General features: G+C 38.2%; 1 protein-coding gene across 1 annotated transcript; it reads left to right on the plus strand.

Annotated features, from left to right (window-relative positions):
- The first annotated feature begins 5,952 nt into the window (after positions 1–5,952).
- LOC5574773 (AP-3 complex subunit mu-1) lies at positions 5,953–8,258 on the plus strand. The gene is made up of 6 exons (XM_001655281.2): positions 5,953–6,114; positions 6,264–6,351; positions 6,406–6,731; positions 6,792–6,951; positions 7,477–7,976; positions 8,037–8,258. The coding sequence occupies exons 1-6, from the start codon at positions 6,080–6,082 to the stop codon at positions 8,170–8,172; spliced, it is 1,245 nt and encodes a 414-aa protein (XP_001655331.2). The 5' UTR covers positions 5,953–6,079; the 3' UTR covers positions 8,173–8,258.
- Positions 8,259–20,477: the final 12,219 nt, after the last annotated feature.

Genomic DNA, 20,477 nt, shown 5'->3' on the forward strand with positions numbered 1-20,477 from the left:
GTTGGAGTTTTCTTGCAGTTTGAAATAACTTTGTGTGTAGTATCGGTGCCTTCCTCCCAGGTTATTACACACTTAGATTTTATTACCGAAGTCGGTAAACTTTTACTGGGTTTTTGAACAGCAGAGTAAACTCGGTAAAGTTTAACTTTACCGAATAATCCGTAAAGCAGAGAATTCCCGTGATGTCGAAAAGTACCGTCTTAGTCAGTAATATTATCAATAGAAGAATACCGGCTTTTTCAGCAAAATGAGTTTTATTTACATTGGATTACTGAATTTCCCAGCTATTAAAACGATACCCAGCTTTCCCCTCCCTCCAATCCTGTAACGTCGACTCTTGCAATCTGTTTCCTATTTGTTTTTGATCTTCGCGACGTAATACTCTCCCCAGTAAAATTCGACGGAAAATTTGTGTTCATTGCGTTTTTATTAGATATACCAGATTTCTAATTTTTCAAATTTGCGAATTCCCACGCGCCATTGCGCTTTGATTGCATCGGGCCAATACTTGTTCCGGATCTGTAACGAAATATTTTTGCAAATATTCTTAACATAACCTCAATAATGTTATCCGGATGATATGTCGCAGTTCACCCATGACTATCTTAGTTCTGCAGATCGATCCTCAATCGTTCTAGATCCTGCTGCAGGCACTCCATTGACTGATGTTTCTCTGAAGAGTATGTTGCGTACGCGCATTGTAATGTTTTGATTTTGTTCTACCGGCATCTCAGCAAAACCTTATTTTTACTGAAATCCGGTTCTTATTTTTACTGATGTTTTTAGTGTTACTGACTACATACGGTAAGGTTGCAATGTTACGGTGCAGTCGGTAAGAAAATCTACTGAATTACGTTAAAAGTATGAATCAATACTGATCGTCAGTAATTTGTCGACATAATTGATGAAAACTCAGTATTTTAAGCAATTTACAGTTCAAACACCGTAAAATAAATTACCGAACAGCGAAACCAAGATTAAGTGTGTATACGAAATCGTTTATTATTACCAAGCATGTATTTAATGGGGCTGGTCGGGCCGGATTTATAATTTTTTTTTTCTCAAAAAACTTTTAGGTTCCAGTTACCAGAAATTAGTTTTCAACTGCTTCAAAATCCTCATATACGTTACGGGTTACTATTGTAGGATGAAGTTATAAAACTAAAAAAAAAATATAGGTGATTGTGATTCGACATTTTTTTAACAATGCTATGATGAAGAGAATGTCTTCCTTTATCTCCCGGTTGTGATAGTTTTTATCTTGGACCATTAATTCGCTTAATACGATGAGCTACACACTCCAATGGAATTTAAGGCAAGATCAGAAGCTATGCGAGAAATATGCATATTTCAAAACAACGGGGACAAGTATACTCCAAAAAGGATGACACACTATTTGTTTGACCCACATTGTTTTTGTGTAATTCTAAATGTATTTAAATGTCGGTTAGGCAACAATATTCCATCCATGTAAATTTTGCTATTTTGTTTTTTTTTCAATTTCTGTTTTTTTTTGTGTAAATTCCAACTGTTATTTTAAAATTATTTTAAACTAGTGGTCCCGGCAAACTTCGTCTTGCCATCAAGTAGGCTGTTGAAAAATGTCATACAATCTCCCAAACAAAATGGCCCATTAGTTTCCTCCCGTTTCTAAGACTATTCCGAAGACTTACCTAAACTTTTTCTACGCACGAACACGTCGGAACCCTTGGCTAATGCAACAGTGCAAGAATTGTGACAATCCGTTGGACCGTTCTCTACCCATTTCGTGACATACAAACACCATTCCATTTTTATTTATATAGATATGTTTGAGTCTTAAAAAGTATCTCCTAATTGGTGTCTTCTGCGCGATTATTACTGATTGTCCAAGACATGATCACGCAGAAGACACCAAAACGATTCAAAGTACATAGTTGCGACGATCTGCAAGCATTTTTTTAAGATCGTCGGCGCGAGAATTATTTCGCGCCTAACATAATAGGTATGACTCAAACGTGTCGACTACCGTGATTGTTCACAACACTGGGTATGAGCGGTATGAGGCTCAGATGAGGGAAAAATCATTCAATCTACCTATGACAGGCGATGTTGTTCAGAGTATACAGCTTACGCACACATTATGGTTGTTAGGGGCCTTTCTTAGCCGAGTGGTTAGAGTCCACGGCTACATAGCAAAGCCATGCTAAAGGTGTCTGGGTTCGAATCCCGGCCAGTCCAGGATTTTTTCGTAATGGAAATTTCCTTGACTTCCCTGGGCATAGAGTATCATCGTACCTGCCACAAGATATACGATGGCGAAATGGCAACATAGGCAAAGAAAGCTCTCAGTTAATAACTGTGGAAGTGCTCATAGGAACACTAAGCTGAGAAGCAGAGGCTCTGTCCCAGTGGGGACGTTAATGCCAAGAAGAAGAAGAACACTATGGTTGATCGGGACGGTACATAATTCCAGAAAAATTCGATAGAAAAAGACAAGAAAACGAAATTACTACGACAAGTATGAGAAGGCTTAGCAAATGAAGAGGACCCATCGAAAGGTTATTGAAGTTTCTTCACGAAACGAAACTCTATAAACAGCTTTCATGAATTGTTAAATTAATTGTATCTACCTAAAACCATCTTTAATCCGACACGAACGCATCCTTCTGGTGTAAAGTGTCGTTAATATTGCTGTGTGCGTTTGAAATGCTAATATCAAATGCGGGAACACCAAACGCGGTAAGATTTTTCACAAGAAATGTGGTGTCAAAATAGTAGTTTACGCAACAAGTTTCAGAATGATGATTTTTACAGTACGAGTCGTACATTTAGCCAACGAGGCTTGCCGAGTTGAATAATCACTATGAGCAGTGTTGTTCAGACTCATTTCCCCGAAAATAACATTTTCCGAACTACGAAGCCACGAACTACTACAACCATGCTCTATCCTATTCTATAAGATAGAAAAGCAGATGGTTACCCGCATAGGAAAAAACAACTTGTCTTACATTAGAAATAGTAAACCTCTTGTTTCTGAAAAGGTTAATGTATCACAAACAGTTGTTTTTGTGTTCCACTATACGCAATCAAAAGTTTCAGACTATAAAATAATGTTTGAGTAATCTATACTAAATTGTGATAATTTCTTACGGAGTGGTGATATTGTTAAACAATATGAGCATGAAGGCTTGTGCGATATGTTGGAAACGTGTCATCACCATCTCGAAAACGGTTTTAGAACACATGCACATTTCACTATATGATACTAAACATCTACAGTTTGTCAAACGGTGGAGTTTGCAGCATACGCTTAAAAAATTACAGAGTGGCTGTTTGAATTAATTTACGCTGTTTCCAGGTTAAAAAAAAAAAACAAACATGCATCATGGCATTTTTTGCACCACCTTTTTGTACTGAAAAATTAAAAAAAAAATCCAACATATAAAATATGTTGTAGGTTTTGTACATTTAAATTATTAAAAATCTTTAAAGTGAAGTAAAAGTTTTATATCCACAGTGTGTGTTTTTTGAGCGTGTCATGTTGGTTTTGCTTTTGTAATAAAAAAAAGTAAAAAATCTGAATCGGTTGCAAAAGTTCAAAATAAAAGTTTTTTCTCAAGAATTGAGGTCTGTATCTCAAAAATAAGTTAAAAGATCAAATCATCTTCGTATACGCAATACAAAATCCTTTGAGTTTTCTAAAAAAGCAGCAGCTTTAGCCGGATATTCTGTTCATCATGCTGAAAATTTCACGCAGGATCCGTCCCGTCACTGATTAAAAACGTCCTACAGGATTGCAACCGTTAATATCGTTTACCGTGCACAAAATGTTGTTTAGTTGGTAAGTTTTTGTAACTGGATATTGACTTTTATTAATTATTATCCATTCTCCAGTAGGACCTGTTTGGTAACGTAGATAGAAGACAACAAGTATTTGGAAGCATTCCAGCACCAATTGCCATTCGGATTAACCAAAATCTTCGCAAAAGTGTCGTCTAACAAATTCTTCCGGGGAATAATATTGACCGAAGTTCAAAAACTAGTGTGCAAATGACGGGGCTCATTCACAAATTTCATAACGCTGAAGGGGGGTTGGTTGGTTGTCTTGGCGATGTTACAGCTCATACAAAATTTGGAAAATGGTCATACAAATAGCGTTACGAGGGGGTGGGTGGGTGTCAAAAATGACCATTTTTGGCGTTATGAAATTTGTGAATAAACCCACGTGTTTTTTTCAATTCGACTGATTCATTTATTATATATATTAAAAAGAGGTGGTATCATTAATACACCAAAATTTTACATTTTCAAAATTGTCTTCACCGAGATCGAAACTGTCGGATCCCATGTGCAACACTCAAGCCCAACCACCTCCCCCTCCATCTCAGGAATACAACGCACAGTTAGGGCCTGTTCACAAATTTCATAACGCTGAAAGGGGTGAGTGGGTGTTTTCAAAATGTTACAGCTCATACAAAATTCGTAGAATGTTCATACAAAAAGCGTTACGAGGGGGTGGGTAGGTGTCGAAAATTGCCATTTTCGGCGTTATGAAATTTGTGAATGAACCCTTATAACAGTTCATGGCTTCACAATTCGAATTTCGGGGAAATGAGTCTGGTCAACACTGACTATGAGTGCTGTAAAAATTGAGTTCTGCAACGAGTTGCGTACAACTTTTTTTTGCTATTTCATAGAAGACCACTTGAAGGTATCAGAAATCATATAGGAATGAATTGGGTCCTAAAATGTTTAATGAATTCTTGTTTTTATTCAATAATACGAAAGAGCATTGTTGGAGTAATTTTGGATGTTGAAGTGGCAGAGTCCAGGAGCTGTTTGACTGAACAACTTCTAAGCTGAAATATATTTGTTGTTAGCTTAAATCTAATTCAATACATGTTTGTATGCTTACATTTCTGTATAATTTCTTAATTCAACGTGTCTCCAAATCCAATAATTTTATCGGTTTCTACTGCAAACCGTGAACTGATAGGTATGAGCGATAAAACAATAGTTTAAATCACACACTTATCCATATGATAAGCTACGTTGGTTTTTAAATGTTTGCATGTGTGTAGGTAATCTCATGGGTATTGCTTCACACTTTAATATGGGCCTTACTGCACAGTGGTTGCGGCAACAAGCATGTTCTTGTAACTACTTTAGCCATTTTCCCGCTTAAATAACGGCACTCCCGTCCCCGATCCGAACCTGTCGGATGGAAACATGCTCCGACTTCACCAAATGCACCGACCAGAACTTCATGGTCTACGTATATCCACCAGAGCCACTCAATTCTCTGGGAGCACCTCCTCCCATCAGTCCCAACTATCAGAAGATCATCTCTGCCATCCAACCCGGTCAACCAGTCAGTGATTTTCGATAGCGATCGATATAGATTCGTTTTGAACCGTTAGCGATCGCCATCGTTGGTCAAAGATCTATAAAGAATTATGAAGACTGGTTGGTCGGGAAGAGAGCGGGTACTACACTGCCGATCCGGAAAAGGCATGTACTTAGATGTTTGTAAACAAAACGGCCAGCCCTTCCTCAACTACCCTTCCTGGTTTTCTCCACAAAGTGAGCATAATGTATCACCTTAGGAGGAGCTGAACCCGCCTTGATTTACCTTGCATCACTCGATTATCACAACGACGATCATTATACCTAATTGACAAATAGGAATAAAATTCCTTGCAGAATGAAAGAGAGGCAGATAGAAAATAGTCATAAATTACTAAAATTTAGTAATTCTGTGACTACCCGTGTTTCTGAGTGATCGCGCAGAAGACACCAATACGATTTGAAATAGCTGCGATGTTCTAAAGGTTCTAAGCGTTTTTCTAAGATCGCTGGCGCCAGAATTTTTTGCTCCACGCATAATATCGACTCGAGAAAGATTGACTGTGACTCGTTTCGTTTTCCGAAACGTTCCTTGTAATCGGCTGTCAAAACTCACGCACACATTGACAGATTTTGACAACCGAGCTAAACAAACCCGAATCGAACAACACATCATCACCTCCGGGAGCGGATCATCGTTGAAAAAATCGGAAATAAATCCGCAAAAAGTGCAATTTTCGTGTGAAAAAACATGATCCACAGTTTGTTCATCGTCAACTCAAGTGGGTAAGTTGAATTGAAGCGTTTACAGCTTGATTCTGGACGTGCAGCTAACAGTTTATGTTAGACTTCGCAAATTGCATCGATCTGTTTTGGTTGCGATTTCTAATCAGTGTTGCCAGTATGAGTAATAATGACCTATCTTCCACTTTTAGCGATGTCTTCCTGGAGAAACATTGGCGCAGTGTCGTGTCCCGGACGTGTGTGTCCTACTTCCTGGATGCCCAGCGGGAGAACCCTAATGTATGTAATTGAGCATTGTTGTTACTCGATACTCAGTTTCCTTTGCAATTGCAGGATGTTCCACCGGTGATCTCAACGCCACATCACTATCTGGTTTCGATCCAGCGGGGAGGTGTCTCGTTGGTCGCGGCCTGTAAACAGGAATGTCCCCCGTTGTTCGTCATTGAGTTCCTCCATCGGGTGGTGGACACGTTCGAAGATTACTTCTCAGAATGTACGGAAAGCATCATCAAGGAAAACTATGTCGTGGTGTATGAGCTTTTGGACGAAATGTTGGACAATGGATTCCCGTTGGCCACGGAGAGTAATATCCTGAAGGAGCTAATAAAACCGCCGAATATTTTGCGGACCATTGCCAACTCCGTGACGGGGAAGTCAAAGTATGAGAGATCAATAATTTGTATGTAAGAGTTGAAACTAATCACACTTTCTTCTTTCAGTGTTAGTGGCACGCTTCCTACCGGTCAACTTTCGGCTATCCCCTGGAGGAGAACCGGTGTAAAGTACACCAACAATGAGGCGTACTTTGACGTGGTAGAAGAAGTCGATGCAATTATCGATAAAAATGGGCAGACAATCTTCGCTGAAATTCAAGGATATGTATGACTATTTTACCTACAACACAACAGTGATTTGAGTTGTCGATTTCGTGGGGTTTTCAGAGGAATGTCTAATACCGCTGATTTTAGCGATATTTTCGTAGAAGTTTCGTGGTATGTTAGTTTAAGTGCATTTTTTGATGCAAAAAGTTTTGTGATCGATCCACCTAGAAGTGAAATAGAAACAGTAGTTTACGCAACAAGTAGATGAATTGGGTCATGTCGACGATTCATCATATCACGATGCATTTACTTACCATTATTTTGCAATTTGTGTAGGTAATAAATAACAACCTATAACGAAATTGGCAAAAATATAATTTTTATCTTCCTGCTAGGTATATTATTACTTTTTATACAAACTTTTTGCATTAAAAGATGCGCTTCAAAATATCAAGAAACTTTTCCAAACCAACCATATCGCCAAAACCAACGGTGGTATAGATGAATTTAAGAAGCGCACGATATCGATGAAATGTAACACTGCTACAGAACTGCAAACTAACAATTCAATTTCCATTCCCAGATTGATTGTTGCATCAAGCTCAGCGGTATGCCGGACCTAACACTGTCGTTTATGAATCCACGCTTGTTCGACGATGTTTCCTTCCATCCATGTGTCCGCTTCAAGCGCTGGGAATCGGAACGGATTCTTTCCTTCATCCCACCAGACGGTAACTTTCGCCTAATGTCCTACCACGTCGGTTCGCAGAGTGTCGTAGCTATTCCGATCTACGTGCGACACAATCTAAGCTTGAAACCGGGCGAACAAGGTCGAATGGACATTACGGTGGGACCGAAGACGACTCTGGGCCGGGTAGTGGAAGGCGTTAAGTTGGAAATCCGGATGCCAAAAGCGGTGCTAACCTGTGCCCTGCTCGCTAGCCAAGGCAAGTATACGTTCGATCCGGTCACCAAAACGCTTCACTGGGATGTGGGAAGAATTGATGTGACCAAACTGCCGAACATTAGGGGAACGGTTTCGGTGCAGTCGGGATGTACTTCGCTGGAAACGAGTATTGATCGGTATGTTCTACGAAATTTAATGGTTTAGTAACTTCAATTTATGAAATTTTCTGTTCCCAGAGTACAATTCACCATATCGCAACTAGCAGTGTCCGGATTGAAGGTCAATCGGTTGGATATGTACGGTGAAAAGTATAAACCCTTCAAAGGGGTCAAGTATGTTACGAAGGCAGGCAAGTTCCAGATCCGCATGTAAAGGTAAAGTTCTATTATTGTGTCAATCTCAACCATATTTTATGTTGTACTCATCCAGTAATATATTTATACGATCATATCATTCCATCTTGAAGAAAGTAGAGCTAATTGTCCGAAATTTCATGAGCCCACATCAGGAACTATCACTGGATTTCTTCCAGATGTTTTTCTACTAGTTCTTCCACCGACTCATCCGATTGTTGCTCTCTAAAGGATCTTTCAACGATTCCTAGACGAATTCTTCCACTAAAATCCAAAAAGGTTTATTATAGAGTATTTTAGGGCACCAGAATTGGTGCAAGATTCCTTCTAGAGATTATTCAAAGAAATCTTTGAATAAATCCATATAACACACCGTAACAAAAATGAAATTTTTGCGTGTCTCAAGGATCAAATTATGTGTCTCTAGTAGATTTGGGGTTTCTGTATCTGATGCCGTTCTCAGAAATGGACCAGCACGTCAATTTTTAGCTACAAGTCGTTAAAGCTGTTTTCATTGATTTTTACATGAAATTCAAAGTATGATTTAATAAACTTTTTTGTGATCTAATCCACAAAGCATGCAATACCTATATGACTTTGAGTTTCATTCCAGATATAATTTGGTTGAATTGCACGTTTAAATTTGGATTAGGGGTAGTCGGGGCGGTTTGGCCAATGGGGTGGAATGAGCACCCCTTGAAAACTGCACAAATTCTTGAAATTTCATCTGAAATAACATGCAACCCCAAAGCTGACAAGGAAATGAAGCAATAGACATCCTAGAAGTCAGTGTTCTAAACTCTAAGAAAAATAAATAAATGAAGTTCGAAAAAACTGCCCATATTGCCCCGAATGGCTCTTTCAAATTCCAACATTTCAGAATTATAAAATTTGAGTGTTAAAATAATTTTTAAAATTCAATCTTTTTGCACGGAGTGTTTATAAATACTAGTAACTTTCAAGTGTGGTGAAAAAAATAATTGATTTTTTTGAATATCTGAGATAATTTTACAACCAAATATAGGGTGCTCATTTCACCCCATCGGTAAAAAATCGTCTAAAAAAGATACAAATTTTGAAAAATTTCTCATTCATTCGGGAATATTATAAGCCAACGGAAATCATACAGATCTAGTGTATTGATCTAAGAATTGTTGGAAATCACGCAAAAACCCAAAGTTTCCATAATATTTTCAGCACTTTAATTGACTTTTTCTTAAGGTGGCCAAACTGCCCCTTTTTCCCCTAAATCGATTTTTCCAACATGCTTGCTGTCTCCATACAAAATTCTTCGTTTCTGTTGTATGGCAAAATATGATACTTTTCGAAACCAACAAAAAATAACTTCTGAGCACCGAAAGTATTATGAACTTTGTTGATAATAATGGATCATTAAAATAACCAAAACGGTAGCTATGGAAAGCATAGCTGGGGCCACCGTAGCCTTGTGTGTTTGACAAAACAGCAATGCTGTCACAATGTTAAATCCCATATACAGTGGCGCCTTTGTTTTGATGCGGTGCGCACTGACAAAAACTACTTTCAATGGTCCATTGTTATACACATGAAGTTTGAATTCTGTGGCAAATTAAGCGAATAAATTGCCATACAAGCTGGTAAACTTGTATGCAAGTTGGCTGAAATAGTCAAATTTCACATTTTTAACAGCCAATATCTCAAAAACTAGACGTGCTATGATATTTTTGGATGGCAACAACCCTTATTTGAGTAAACAGCGGTATTTGTGTGCTAGAGACAAAAATGTGTTCCGCAGTGTAATCAATAAATTCGAGCTGGAACTCCTCATGAAGTTCCTTCCAAAATTTCTCTAGGAATTTCTCCAGCATTTCATTCAAGAATTACTTCTGCAGTTTTTCCAAAAAAAATCTCGAGTAATTTTTAAAATAAAATTTCCAAGTATACTCTTCAAAATTTCATTTATGGCTCCACATAAATTATTACTACAGCAATTATTTTATTAGTTCCGTCCGATGTTTTTTCAAGGCATTCCTTCAGAAAGTCCTGTAGGATTGATTCTATTGGTTAGTTCAAGTTTTGGAAGAAATCCCATGAATGATCAAGATGTAGTTTCGTGGCAGAATACCTGTAGTGAATCCAGATATTCCTGGATGCTTCCGAGATTCCTTCAAGACTCCACCACAGGATCTCCAGGAACTCCTAACAGATTCCTTGAAGAAAAATTTCAGGAATTCGTCCAGAAATTCGTTCATGAATACATTCTTGGACTTCTCCAGAAATTTCTCAAGAGGTTCCTTTAGCAATTCTTCAAGGGACTCGTCCAGAAACTTCTCTAACGATTTCTTAAGGAATACTTCTAAAATTTGCTCCTTCAGCAGACCAACTTTGATATTGTTATAGTTTCCATAGGCTCCTATCTATTATGGTTGCAGAGTTATCAGAGATTTTTTTTATAAGAAGTGGTTGTTTTCAAATGCCGATATCTCTGAAAGGCGCAAACGGATTCTCAATATTTTATCGCCATTAGAATCATATTCTTTTTCTCTGTTTATGGTGAAAAAACTGTGACGACTTTTTTTTGTTTGAAGAGATTAACAAAATTTTGAAAATAATATGTTTTTAAACGAAAATCGTCCATAACCTTTGGTTTTTTTTAAGCTCTTTGGTGCTTTCAGCAAAAATATACAAAATTGAAAGTTCTGATAGTGTTTGATACAAAGTATTCATAAAAAATCAACGCTTCTAAAAGTGCTTGGAACAAAGTTTTTGCGAGAAATTATCGTATAAATAGTTATCTAGATAAAATTTCTTTTAAAGGACCATCCTAACTTATTTGTTTAAAAAAATCATAACTCGCGAACCATAAGAGATATAAAATTGGATTCTTTGGCAAAGCTGCTCTAAATCTATTGTACTAAAAAATGTAGAACGTGGGCTTCGTGGCCGTGCGGTTTGTGTCGTCAAGGCAATGAGCGCATCGTGTCATGAGGTGTGGGTTCGATTCCCGCTGCAGCCATTGAAACTTTTCGTCAGGAATGTTTCTCGGCTGTACCATTGGAGCATGCTTGTCCGTTGTCTAGTGTTAAGTTACAGTCTGTGCAGCTAAATGGCTGAAGACGGTGTCCGTGTCTTTTTTCCTTTTAACATTGTATAGGCCTAAATGCATCAGCAAAAAAGTTTATATGCTGATCTCGTATCCCGACCAGAACCACATAACAAAATTATAACACATTCCTATCAGCAGCAGTTAAAAATAACAGAAGTTGATAAAATTTTGTTATCAAGATGGCTTTGTTCTCAACTTGTTATATTTTTAGTTACACATTTATAACAACATTTATTATATTTTTGACATCGAATTTTTAAGTTTGTTGCTGATAACATCCGATGTCAAAAACAGTAACATAGTTTGCAATAATTTTGTTATTTTGTAACATCCTTGGAATACATTCTGTAATAATTTTGATATAATTGTAACAGGGTTTGTTATATTTTAGTTTAATTTGATGCAAGTTTTGTTAGAATGTTTGTTATTTTAACTACTAACGGTACATGTTTTATAACAACTGGTGATATAAAAAAAACATATCAGGGAAACACATTATGTTATAATCTTGTTTCTTCCGTCTGGTCGGGATACCATGCGGGTCACCCTATTTCCACATCACTGTTTCAAAAATATGGAGAAACTTTGTCAAAGACACGATTGGGTTTATTCTAAGAGTGGCGTGAGGTGACAATTGTCGGTGTCGTATAGCGAGGTGACAATTCTCGAATCGATTGAAGTGACTCGCCATGTAAAACAAATGAAGAGTCACTTCATTCGAGTCGAAAATTGTCACCTCGCGTAGAATAAACCCACATACAGTATAAACACATAAAAATGCGAAAATTATTTGAACGTAAATATAGCATACACAGGCGTTATTTTCATTGTTTTTAATAGTGAATGTAATTTCTGATTATTGTAGTATATTCTGACACAACTTCGCTATCCAGGACAATTTATGTCGTATTTTTCTTACTGTTCTAAATAATGTAATAAAGCAAATAAGTTCAAAGGGATTTTCCGCCCAAAGCTAGAAACAGCGTCTGATTGTCGTATACTCTGGTAATAAACTTTCCACCTTGAAAAATCCCATTTTTTGTTGAAAATTTTAGTTTGTTCGGTATCAGAGGATGAAGGAGTTCTTTAAAAACGTGTTCTTCATGATCACAATAAAATATTTTTCCAGGGTCATAGTTTTGAGGGCATTTGCGTCTTATAGGTTTGATATGCCTTTATTTTTAGTTAAAGTTGAATAAAAAGGCCTATAACAGATTTTTGAGGATGAAATTTGTTCCTTCGGTTGGAGACAACTTATATCAATACTAGCTCATAGGTTTTGAGCAAAACGGAGCCGCTTATCACACTTATATGAAGGTTCAATCAAAGCTTTCCAAAATGAGCCGTTTTTTCGAAAATATGTTTGTCTCCATTTACCCAGGTATGAACCGGTTCTATCATTTGATATGGGCGTATGCTGGAGACAAGGCCTGTGAAGAATCTCACGCCATCGTTGATGTTTTAGAAGCTTTCATCACACAGATATTGAACTCGACGTCCGCATGATAAAATTTGAAGGTATGCTTCCAATTCCTCTCTGGAAAGGTAAAAGTAGTAGATAAAAATCATGTCCAAAGGGAGAACATGAGTCTAAATAGATTAAACAACCCAAGTAACATTTTTAGCGTTTTCATTTACTACAAGCTGTTGTTACCACCATATCGTTAAAACTCATTTTAGAACTCTTTAGTCTTAATAACCTTAATAAACCTTTGATAAAACTCCGTTAAGCCCGAAAAGGCCCACACTACAGGAGGTTGTTGAGACTATACCTTAAAACTGTTTCTAAACTTCTTAGTTTTGTATCGTATGAATACATCTACCCTTGTAGTATGCTATAAAACATTCATAAGAGCTATTGTATAGACTTATTGAGCTCAACTAGCGGTATTGAATCTTTTAAGATATCCTAATACACGGAATAAAACCAATGTTAAGAGCTTATGATTGAACAAACATCAACCGATAAATTGTTTATAAACCATAACCTTTTTTGATATTGAAACCGTCATGATGTCTGCCGACTCATAATAATCAATTAAAATAATCATTTTTTGCATGGCAGAAAATTTCCTTACGATCGCGTGAAATTCCTGCCAATAAAAATTTACTGGTGGAATGAAATAAAATTTTTCGATTTACAGCAACGCGCCACAGTTACGACATCATTATTGGCTATCTAATATTTTAATCCATACCATTTTCAGAATGATTTCATGCTCATCTCAATCGTAAATTGAAATTTCCCACGCATATTGCAATTATCAATCCGAAACGGCGACAATAAAAATGGATTCCATCCAGTTAAATCTTGCTGGTCTTGTCTGGGATAGTTTAAGATCAATTGGTGATTATTCTGAACAATATAATCATTCATAAACGCTTTTGATCTTAAGAACCCGTGCGCAAAACCCTCACTGGCTAAAATATTCCTAAATCAGAATATTTGTTCTGCACTAAGACAAATAGGTTTTTTAAGAGCCTTGACTTAAACTCAATGCACTCAGGAAAGCTAGTGCTGTCAAAAAGGTAAACAAATCGGAAGATTCAGTTTTGTGATGCAATTCATTTTATTAAATTTGTGCCGTTATGCATCTGGATTGTTATAATGAAGCCCGCCGTGCTTGATCGGCTGTACTGATGCAGAAAACGGTAAGTGATAAGTGCCTGAAAAATGAAAGCTTTTTTCGTGTAGCTCAGCTGTTGTGTGCTGAGTTTTAAGAAGGCTTTAACATGACTTAGTGTAGTCTTAGAAGTTTTACCCATGCCTTGACAAGACAAGCAAGATGAGGTTTTATGTTTAGGTTTTAATAGACACTACACAGCTCCTTTAAAATACAATTTATTATCAACAAATGTGGCCAGCAAATAAGTTTTAACGGTAGCTCTTGTAGATATCTACAAAGCATTTTAAAGTGGGTTTTACCGAAAAGAACGTTTGGCACTTTGCAATGCTTTATTAAATCTGTTAGGAATGAATACATCTCTAATAAAACCTCCATAAATAACATCTAAGATCAAAAAGCACTGAAATTGTTACTTGGGAATACAAGTAATGTAAAATATTTATGTGTCATTTACATTTTCTATGTAAAAATTACCATTAAACATGATATGACGATTTTCGCATTTTTTTATGGACCATACTGTATATCTTAAACTGAGGGCTTAGACGCAACCATTTTTGTCTTCCTAGATATAACTTTGAATGAATCCGCGCGTGTTGGGCTCCTGGCTCGTGAACGTGGCAGCTATCCAGGAAATACGCTGGCCGAGAACCGGAGAACGTGAATTCCGAGCGGTGGACTCCATCGCCAACACTTTTTTCAAGTACCACATCTACTACAGCGGTGGCGACAGAGCAGAACGTGGAGTTGGCTTCATAGTGATTGAGAAGCAGATGAAACGAATTATTCGGTGGAAACGGGTATGCGACCAAATCTGTGTGCTGAGAATGAAGGGCAAGTTCTTCAACTATAGCCGATGACATGGAGGATGAATTCTATGATAGCCTGGACAAGGCCTACGGAGAATAACCAAAACAAGATGTCAAGATAGTCATCGGCAACGCAAATGCGCAGATCGGGAAAAAATATTTCTTCCGACCCATCATTGGAACGGAAAGCCTCCATTCCGTTACCAATGATAATGGCCTGCGGCTAGTAAACTTCGCTGCTGCTAGAAGGATGGCAATCAGCAGAACCTACTTCGCACGAAAGAATATCCGCAAACACACCTGGCGACACCCGAGTGGCGATGCCTGCTCCCAAATAGACCACCTGCTTTTTGATGGGCGACATTTCTCAGATGTCATAGATGTTAGGATCTTCCAAGGCCCTAATATCGACTCGGATCATTATCTCGTTGTGGCTGAAATTCGGGCGCGGTTATCCAGGATCACGAGTTCCAGAACCGACAGAACGCTGCGCTTCAATATACAACGCTTGTCGACGAATGGGATAGCTGCACAGTACTGCCAGCAGCTAGACGAGCAGTTGGGAAGAATCAAAGTTGCTGGAGACATCGATAGCCTGTAGGACCCTATCCACGAGGCTGTGACAACAACGGCGCGTAAAGTGATTGGCACTGGTCAACGACGAAGACGAAACGACTGGTTCGATGAAGAGTGCAAGAGAGTGACAGACATGAAGAATGTCGCCAGAAGCCGTATGCTTGTGGCTGCCAGGTGGAAGGAGCACTTTCAGCAATTGGCTTGTTTAGGGGTATCCTGTTTTGTACATATTCTGATTCTACGTTAAAAACTGAGCCAGAATCCAAATTTTCATAATTTTCTGTGCCCTGGAACTATTTTTAAAACACGTGTGAATTTAGTATGGAAATCGTGTTTGAATCACCTCTCGGCAAATTTTACTTCGGGGCGAGCTGTCATTATGTAAACTGAAATGTCATTGAGTCGGCGGAATGAAATCCTATTTAATCATTTACTACATCAAAATTAATTTATCAAAGCGCAATAGAATCGTGTTACACATAGAAAAATGTGCTCTTTTGATCAAGCTACAAAAAACTGTGAATTTTTCATCAATAAACAACCCAATTGTTGAACGGTGAAAATGGAAATGTAGCAGGATGCACATTGAGATCAAGCTGTGCACCGACCATAAGAGAGGTTAAAAAGGCTATCAGCGAGCTGAAGAACTGTAAGGCTGCTGGGAAGGACGAGATCCCGGTCGAGCTTCTCAAGCACGGAAATGAGCAGCTTTATCAGTCGATCCCCCGTGTACTTCTGAAGGTATGAGAGGACGAAGAATTGCCCATCGGCTGGTTGGATGGCCTCATACGCCCAATTTACAGGAAAGGGCACAGACTGGAGTGTGCCATTTACAGAGGAATTACTCTGCTGAATTCGGCGTACAAAAATCTGTCGCGCATCTTGTTTAACAGACTGAGACCGCTCGAGGAGTTCTTCGTCGGCGAAAACCCAGTTGGTTTTCGTGAGGGCCGTTCGACAACGAACCAGATGTTTACCTTGCGAATATAAATTGCAGACTCTCCATCTTCTTCTTTCTGGCGTTACGTCCCTATTGAGACAGAGCCCGCTTCTCAGCTTAGTGTTCTTATGAGCACTTCCACAGTTATTAACTGAGAGCTTACTATACCAAAGACCATTTTTGCATGCGTATATCGTGTGGCAGGTACGAAGATACTTTATGCCCTGGGAAGTCGAGAAAATTTCCAACTCGAAAAGATCCTCGACCGGTGGGATTCGAACCCACGACCCTCAGCTTGGTCTTGCTGAATAGCTGCGCGTTTACCGCTACGGCTATCTGGGCCCCTTTTGCAGACTCACCATCTGTTTATTGATTTCAAGGCGGCGTACGACTCAGTGAAAAGAAATGAGCTGTGGCAGATGATGTCTGAACATGGTTTTCCGGCGAAACTAATTAGGCTGATACGTGCTACGCTGGATGGTTCGAAATCAAGTTTTCGGATTGCAGACGAGGTGTCAACCTCGTTCTTGACGTTAGACGGATTGAAGCAGGGAGACGCACTTTCGAATTTACTGTTCAACATCGCACTCGAGGGTGCTATTAGGAGATCTGGCGTGCAGAGAAATGGCACTATTATCACAAGGTCGCACATGCTCCTTGGCTTTGCGGACGATATAGACCTAATTGTAATCGATCGCAGGTCAGTGGAAGAGGCATTCGTGCCTATGAAGAGGGAGACAGCGAGAATAGGTCTGACCATTAATTCTACCGAAACGCAGTACATGGTTGCAGGTAGAGATAGAGTCAGGCATGGTGGTGTAGGTGCTGAGGTAGTGTTTGATGGGGATGTGTTTGAAGTTGTTGAAGAGTTTGTTTACCTTGGAACACTTGTGACGTGTTGCGGCTGCGAATAGGGCCTTTTACGGACTACGCTAGTCTAGCTTAGGTCCCGCAGCTTGCAAACGGAAACAAAATTCGCCCTGTATAAAACATTGATTCTTCTGGTGGCTCTCTACAGGCACGAAGCGTGTAAGTTGAAAGAGTCAGACCGGAAAGCTTTCGGTGTTTTCGAGCGTAATGTGCTGCGCACAATACTCGATGGGAAACTCGAAAATGGTGTGTGGCGCAGACGCATGAATCACGAATTGTATCAAGTGTACAAAGATGCGAATATTATCAAGCGTGTAAAATACGGCAGCCTTCAGTGGGCTGGTCACTTAGTAAGAATGTCGGGAGAAATATTTGCGAAAGTAATATTCAGCAAGGAACCAGGTAGAGGTCGGCGGCTTCGGGGAAGACCACGAATACGCTGGCTGTACGCAGTGGAAGATGACCTGAGGACCCTAAACGTTCGGGGCAACTGAAAAAGCTTCGCCCAAGACCGACGAAGATGGAGCTCTACAATACGCCCGGCAATGGCGTGACGCTACACTGTAGCCATCAAGATATCAAGGTAGGTAGGTATAGCTTTGGGACCAATGTGCAATGATTATTATAGGAAATCTCTTATGAACTTTATCAGGAATTCCTCATAAAATTACTCCAGCAATTTCCTTCAAAGATTTCATTAAGGGTTTCCTAGCATTTCATTTAGGAATTACTCCTTCCGCTTTCGCTTCCAGAGATTTTTCGAGTAATTTCTAAAGTGAATTATGTATGTATTGATTTCTCAAAAAATCCTTTAGGGGCTTCAAGAAAATATTCTACATAAATTATTCCACTATTTCCTCAGATTGTTCTTAAACAAATTTCTCCAGGGGATCCGCACGGTTCGTCCCGTTTGGTATTTTTTACAATTCTAATAATTCTTGCGTTCAGTATCATAAGGGCGCAACTGCAATGATCGAAGTTTCTTCGTCGATTTTCTCTTTTGATAATTACTTGGCCTGGCGACTGCGATGGTCCTTCGTCTTGCAGCATACCAGAATGTTTCGAAAATCGATCACAGCAGATACGCCTGTATGATACTGAACGCGAGAATTTAACTAGAATATTCTTCTGGACTTCCTCATAGGCCCACAAGTTCCTTCAGATAATCTAACAGCGTTCTCTTCGGCAAATATCCATCAGGTCTTTTTCCAGGTGTTTCATCGGAGATTACTTTTAGATTGTCTTAAAAAATACCTGCTGTTTTTAATGAAGTTCAGTATTACCCACAATTACAGTTGAAATTTAGATATTTGTGCTGGATTACATTTATGTTACCTACTTGTGGCCTGGAAAGTCGAGGAAATTTCCGAAGTCAAAAGATATTCGAACAGTGAAATTCGAACCTATCACGTTCAGTACGGCTCAATACTTGACTTCATTGATTAATTTTCCATCAATTAATGGACAGTCTCCGTGGTCTATGTCGAGTATACCCCATTAGGCATAAAGACGTTAGGCATAAGGACGTTAGGCATAAGTATGTTCGGCATAATGGACGTTAGGCATAAAGACATTAGGCATAATGGATGTTAGGCATAAAATTCGTTAGGCATAATGGACGTTCGGCATAAAATCATTTGCGTGTGTGTCATTCAAAACTCTTCTCATTTCGAAAATTGTTCGGGTCCATTTACTAATTCCATTACGGTGATGGAGGTGGATGGGTGTCCTTAAGATGTAACAGCTCATAAAAAAACAAAAAGCGTTACCAGGGTGTGGGTTAATTGGTCGATTATAAATTACTATTTTCGGTGTTTTGAAATTTGACAATGAATCCATTATCGGGAGATATGGATGAAGATTGTCATCATGGACATTGTTATCATTCTTAAGTCCAGTTCAATCCATTTTGTAAGTATCCATTAATATTTGCGATGAGCAAGTGTTATTTATTTCTGATTTGATTGATTTGACTTTATTAACGAGATTTTCAGCCCTGGGCTAGTTCATCTCGGGACCAACGGCTTTACTTCCCTTCCGAAGGAAGTCGTCACTATAACTTTTACGTCATAAGTGACTATGTCGGGGATGGGATTCGATCCCAGGTCCTCGGCGTGAGAGGCGAGTGTTCTAACCACTACACCAGGTCCGTCCCCATTTATTTCTAGAGATGTTTGGTTTGGTGAGTATATGACATTTTTTGTTATATTTTTCATACATAATTGCGTTAATTCTAAAGAAGGGAAATCTTCCATTTAATTATTAGTATCTATAATTCAAATGATTAATTTGAAGACAACAATCTAGAGTCAAGTAAAAAAATAATGTTATGATAGGTGACATAATCTTCAACAATAAAATTCTGGTAGTATGACGCCTCATCAATTTAATGTGATGAAAACAGTTCCTTTGCCTCTTTTGTCAACAATTTTCGATTATTTTCAAACAATTTTGATCGGCCAAATATGCCGAAACCATCTAGAAAATGTTTGAAATTCGACGAATTTGAAAATTAAACTTTGATTTCAAAGTCAATTTAACAGTCAAGCTCAAATTTAACATAGCATAGTATTCAGTATTTAGCATAGCGTGCATTTTTTATGAAAATATTTACATCTACAATTCAAAAAAAAAAACTATTAGAACAGCAAGAATCCACAAAACAGTATATTATTGAAAGAAGGTCCCTTTCTTATAGTCATTAGATTGGCCGTATAAGTATAAAGAATAGCCTATGATTCAATGAAGGGAAAATGTATGATGGAAGTATCAAGAGTAAAAGTGACATAATTTTTTGAATAAGTATGTCCGAAAGAACAGTTTAATTATAAAGAAAGAAATGTTTTTTGATTAAAACATTAGCAGCACTAACTCCAACAATTTTGTCGACAGTATAGCTATAAATAACAGCCTTCAATTTAAAGAAGGGATAATCTCTGATGAAAAATTTGTCAATGTGTACAATCAAACTCAAAAAATAAGCACCAGTTACAGCGTCGTTCATATTCTTGGCATTACGTCCCAACCCGAGCTCTCAGCTTAGTGTTCTAGGAGTACTTCCACCATTGTTAACCGAATGTTTGCTACGACGAATTCCATGTCAAATCGGTCAGTCGCAGAACTCGACCATCTTCGATTTGCAGTAAATTTTGCACATGGTTTTGGTTTGATACAATAAGTGTTTTCCATAGTAAAATCGATCATTTTGACTCGAGAATAACTTATGAAAATGGCCTATACATTTTTGCATGCAAATAATTTGAAAAATTCTAATTCCGAAACTGTAGATTTTAGAGAAAAATGTTCTATGAAGAAGTTGTAGTGAACCGTTTTGCCTACAAGAAAAAAATATACACTGAAAAAATATTTTATGTTTTTCATGAAAAATTCCAAAATAAAACGTAAATTTTAAATAAC

The sequence above is a fragment of the Aedes aegypti genome, chromosome 3 (genome assembly GCF_002204515.2).
Source record: "Aedes aegypti strain LVP_AGWG chromosome 3, AaegL5.0 Primary Assembly, whole genome shotgun sequence".
Classification (NCBI taxonomy): domain Eukaryota; kingdom Metazoa; phylum Arthropoda; class Insecta; order Diptera; family Culicidae; genus Aedes; species Aedes aegypti.

Excerpts from the sequence above, each read along its gene's own strand:
- LOC5574773 (XM_001655281.2), top strand. The coding sequence starts at position 6,080 with ATGATCCACAGTTTGTTCATCGTCAACTCAAGTGG. Across the intron at positions 6,115-6,263 it reads TTCATCGTCAACTCAAGTGG|CGATGTCTTCCTGGAGAAAC; the intron begins GTAAGTTGAATT and ends TTCCACTTTTAG. Across the intron at positions 7,977-8,036 it reads CTGGAAACGAGTATTGATCG|AGTACAATTCACCATATCGC; the intron begins GTATGTTCTACG and ends TTCTGTTCCCAG.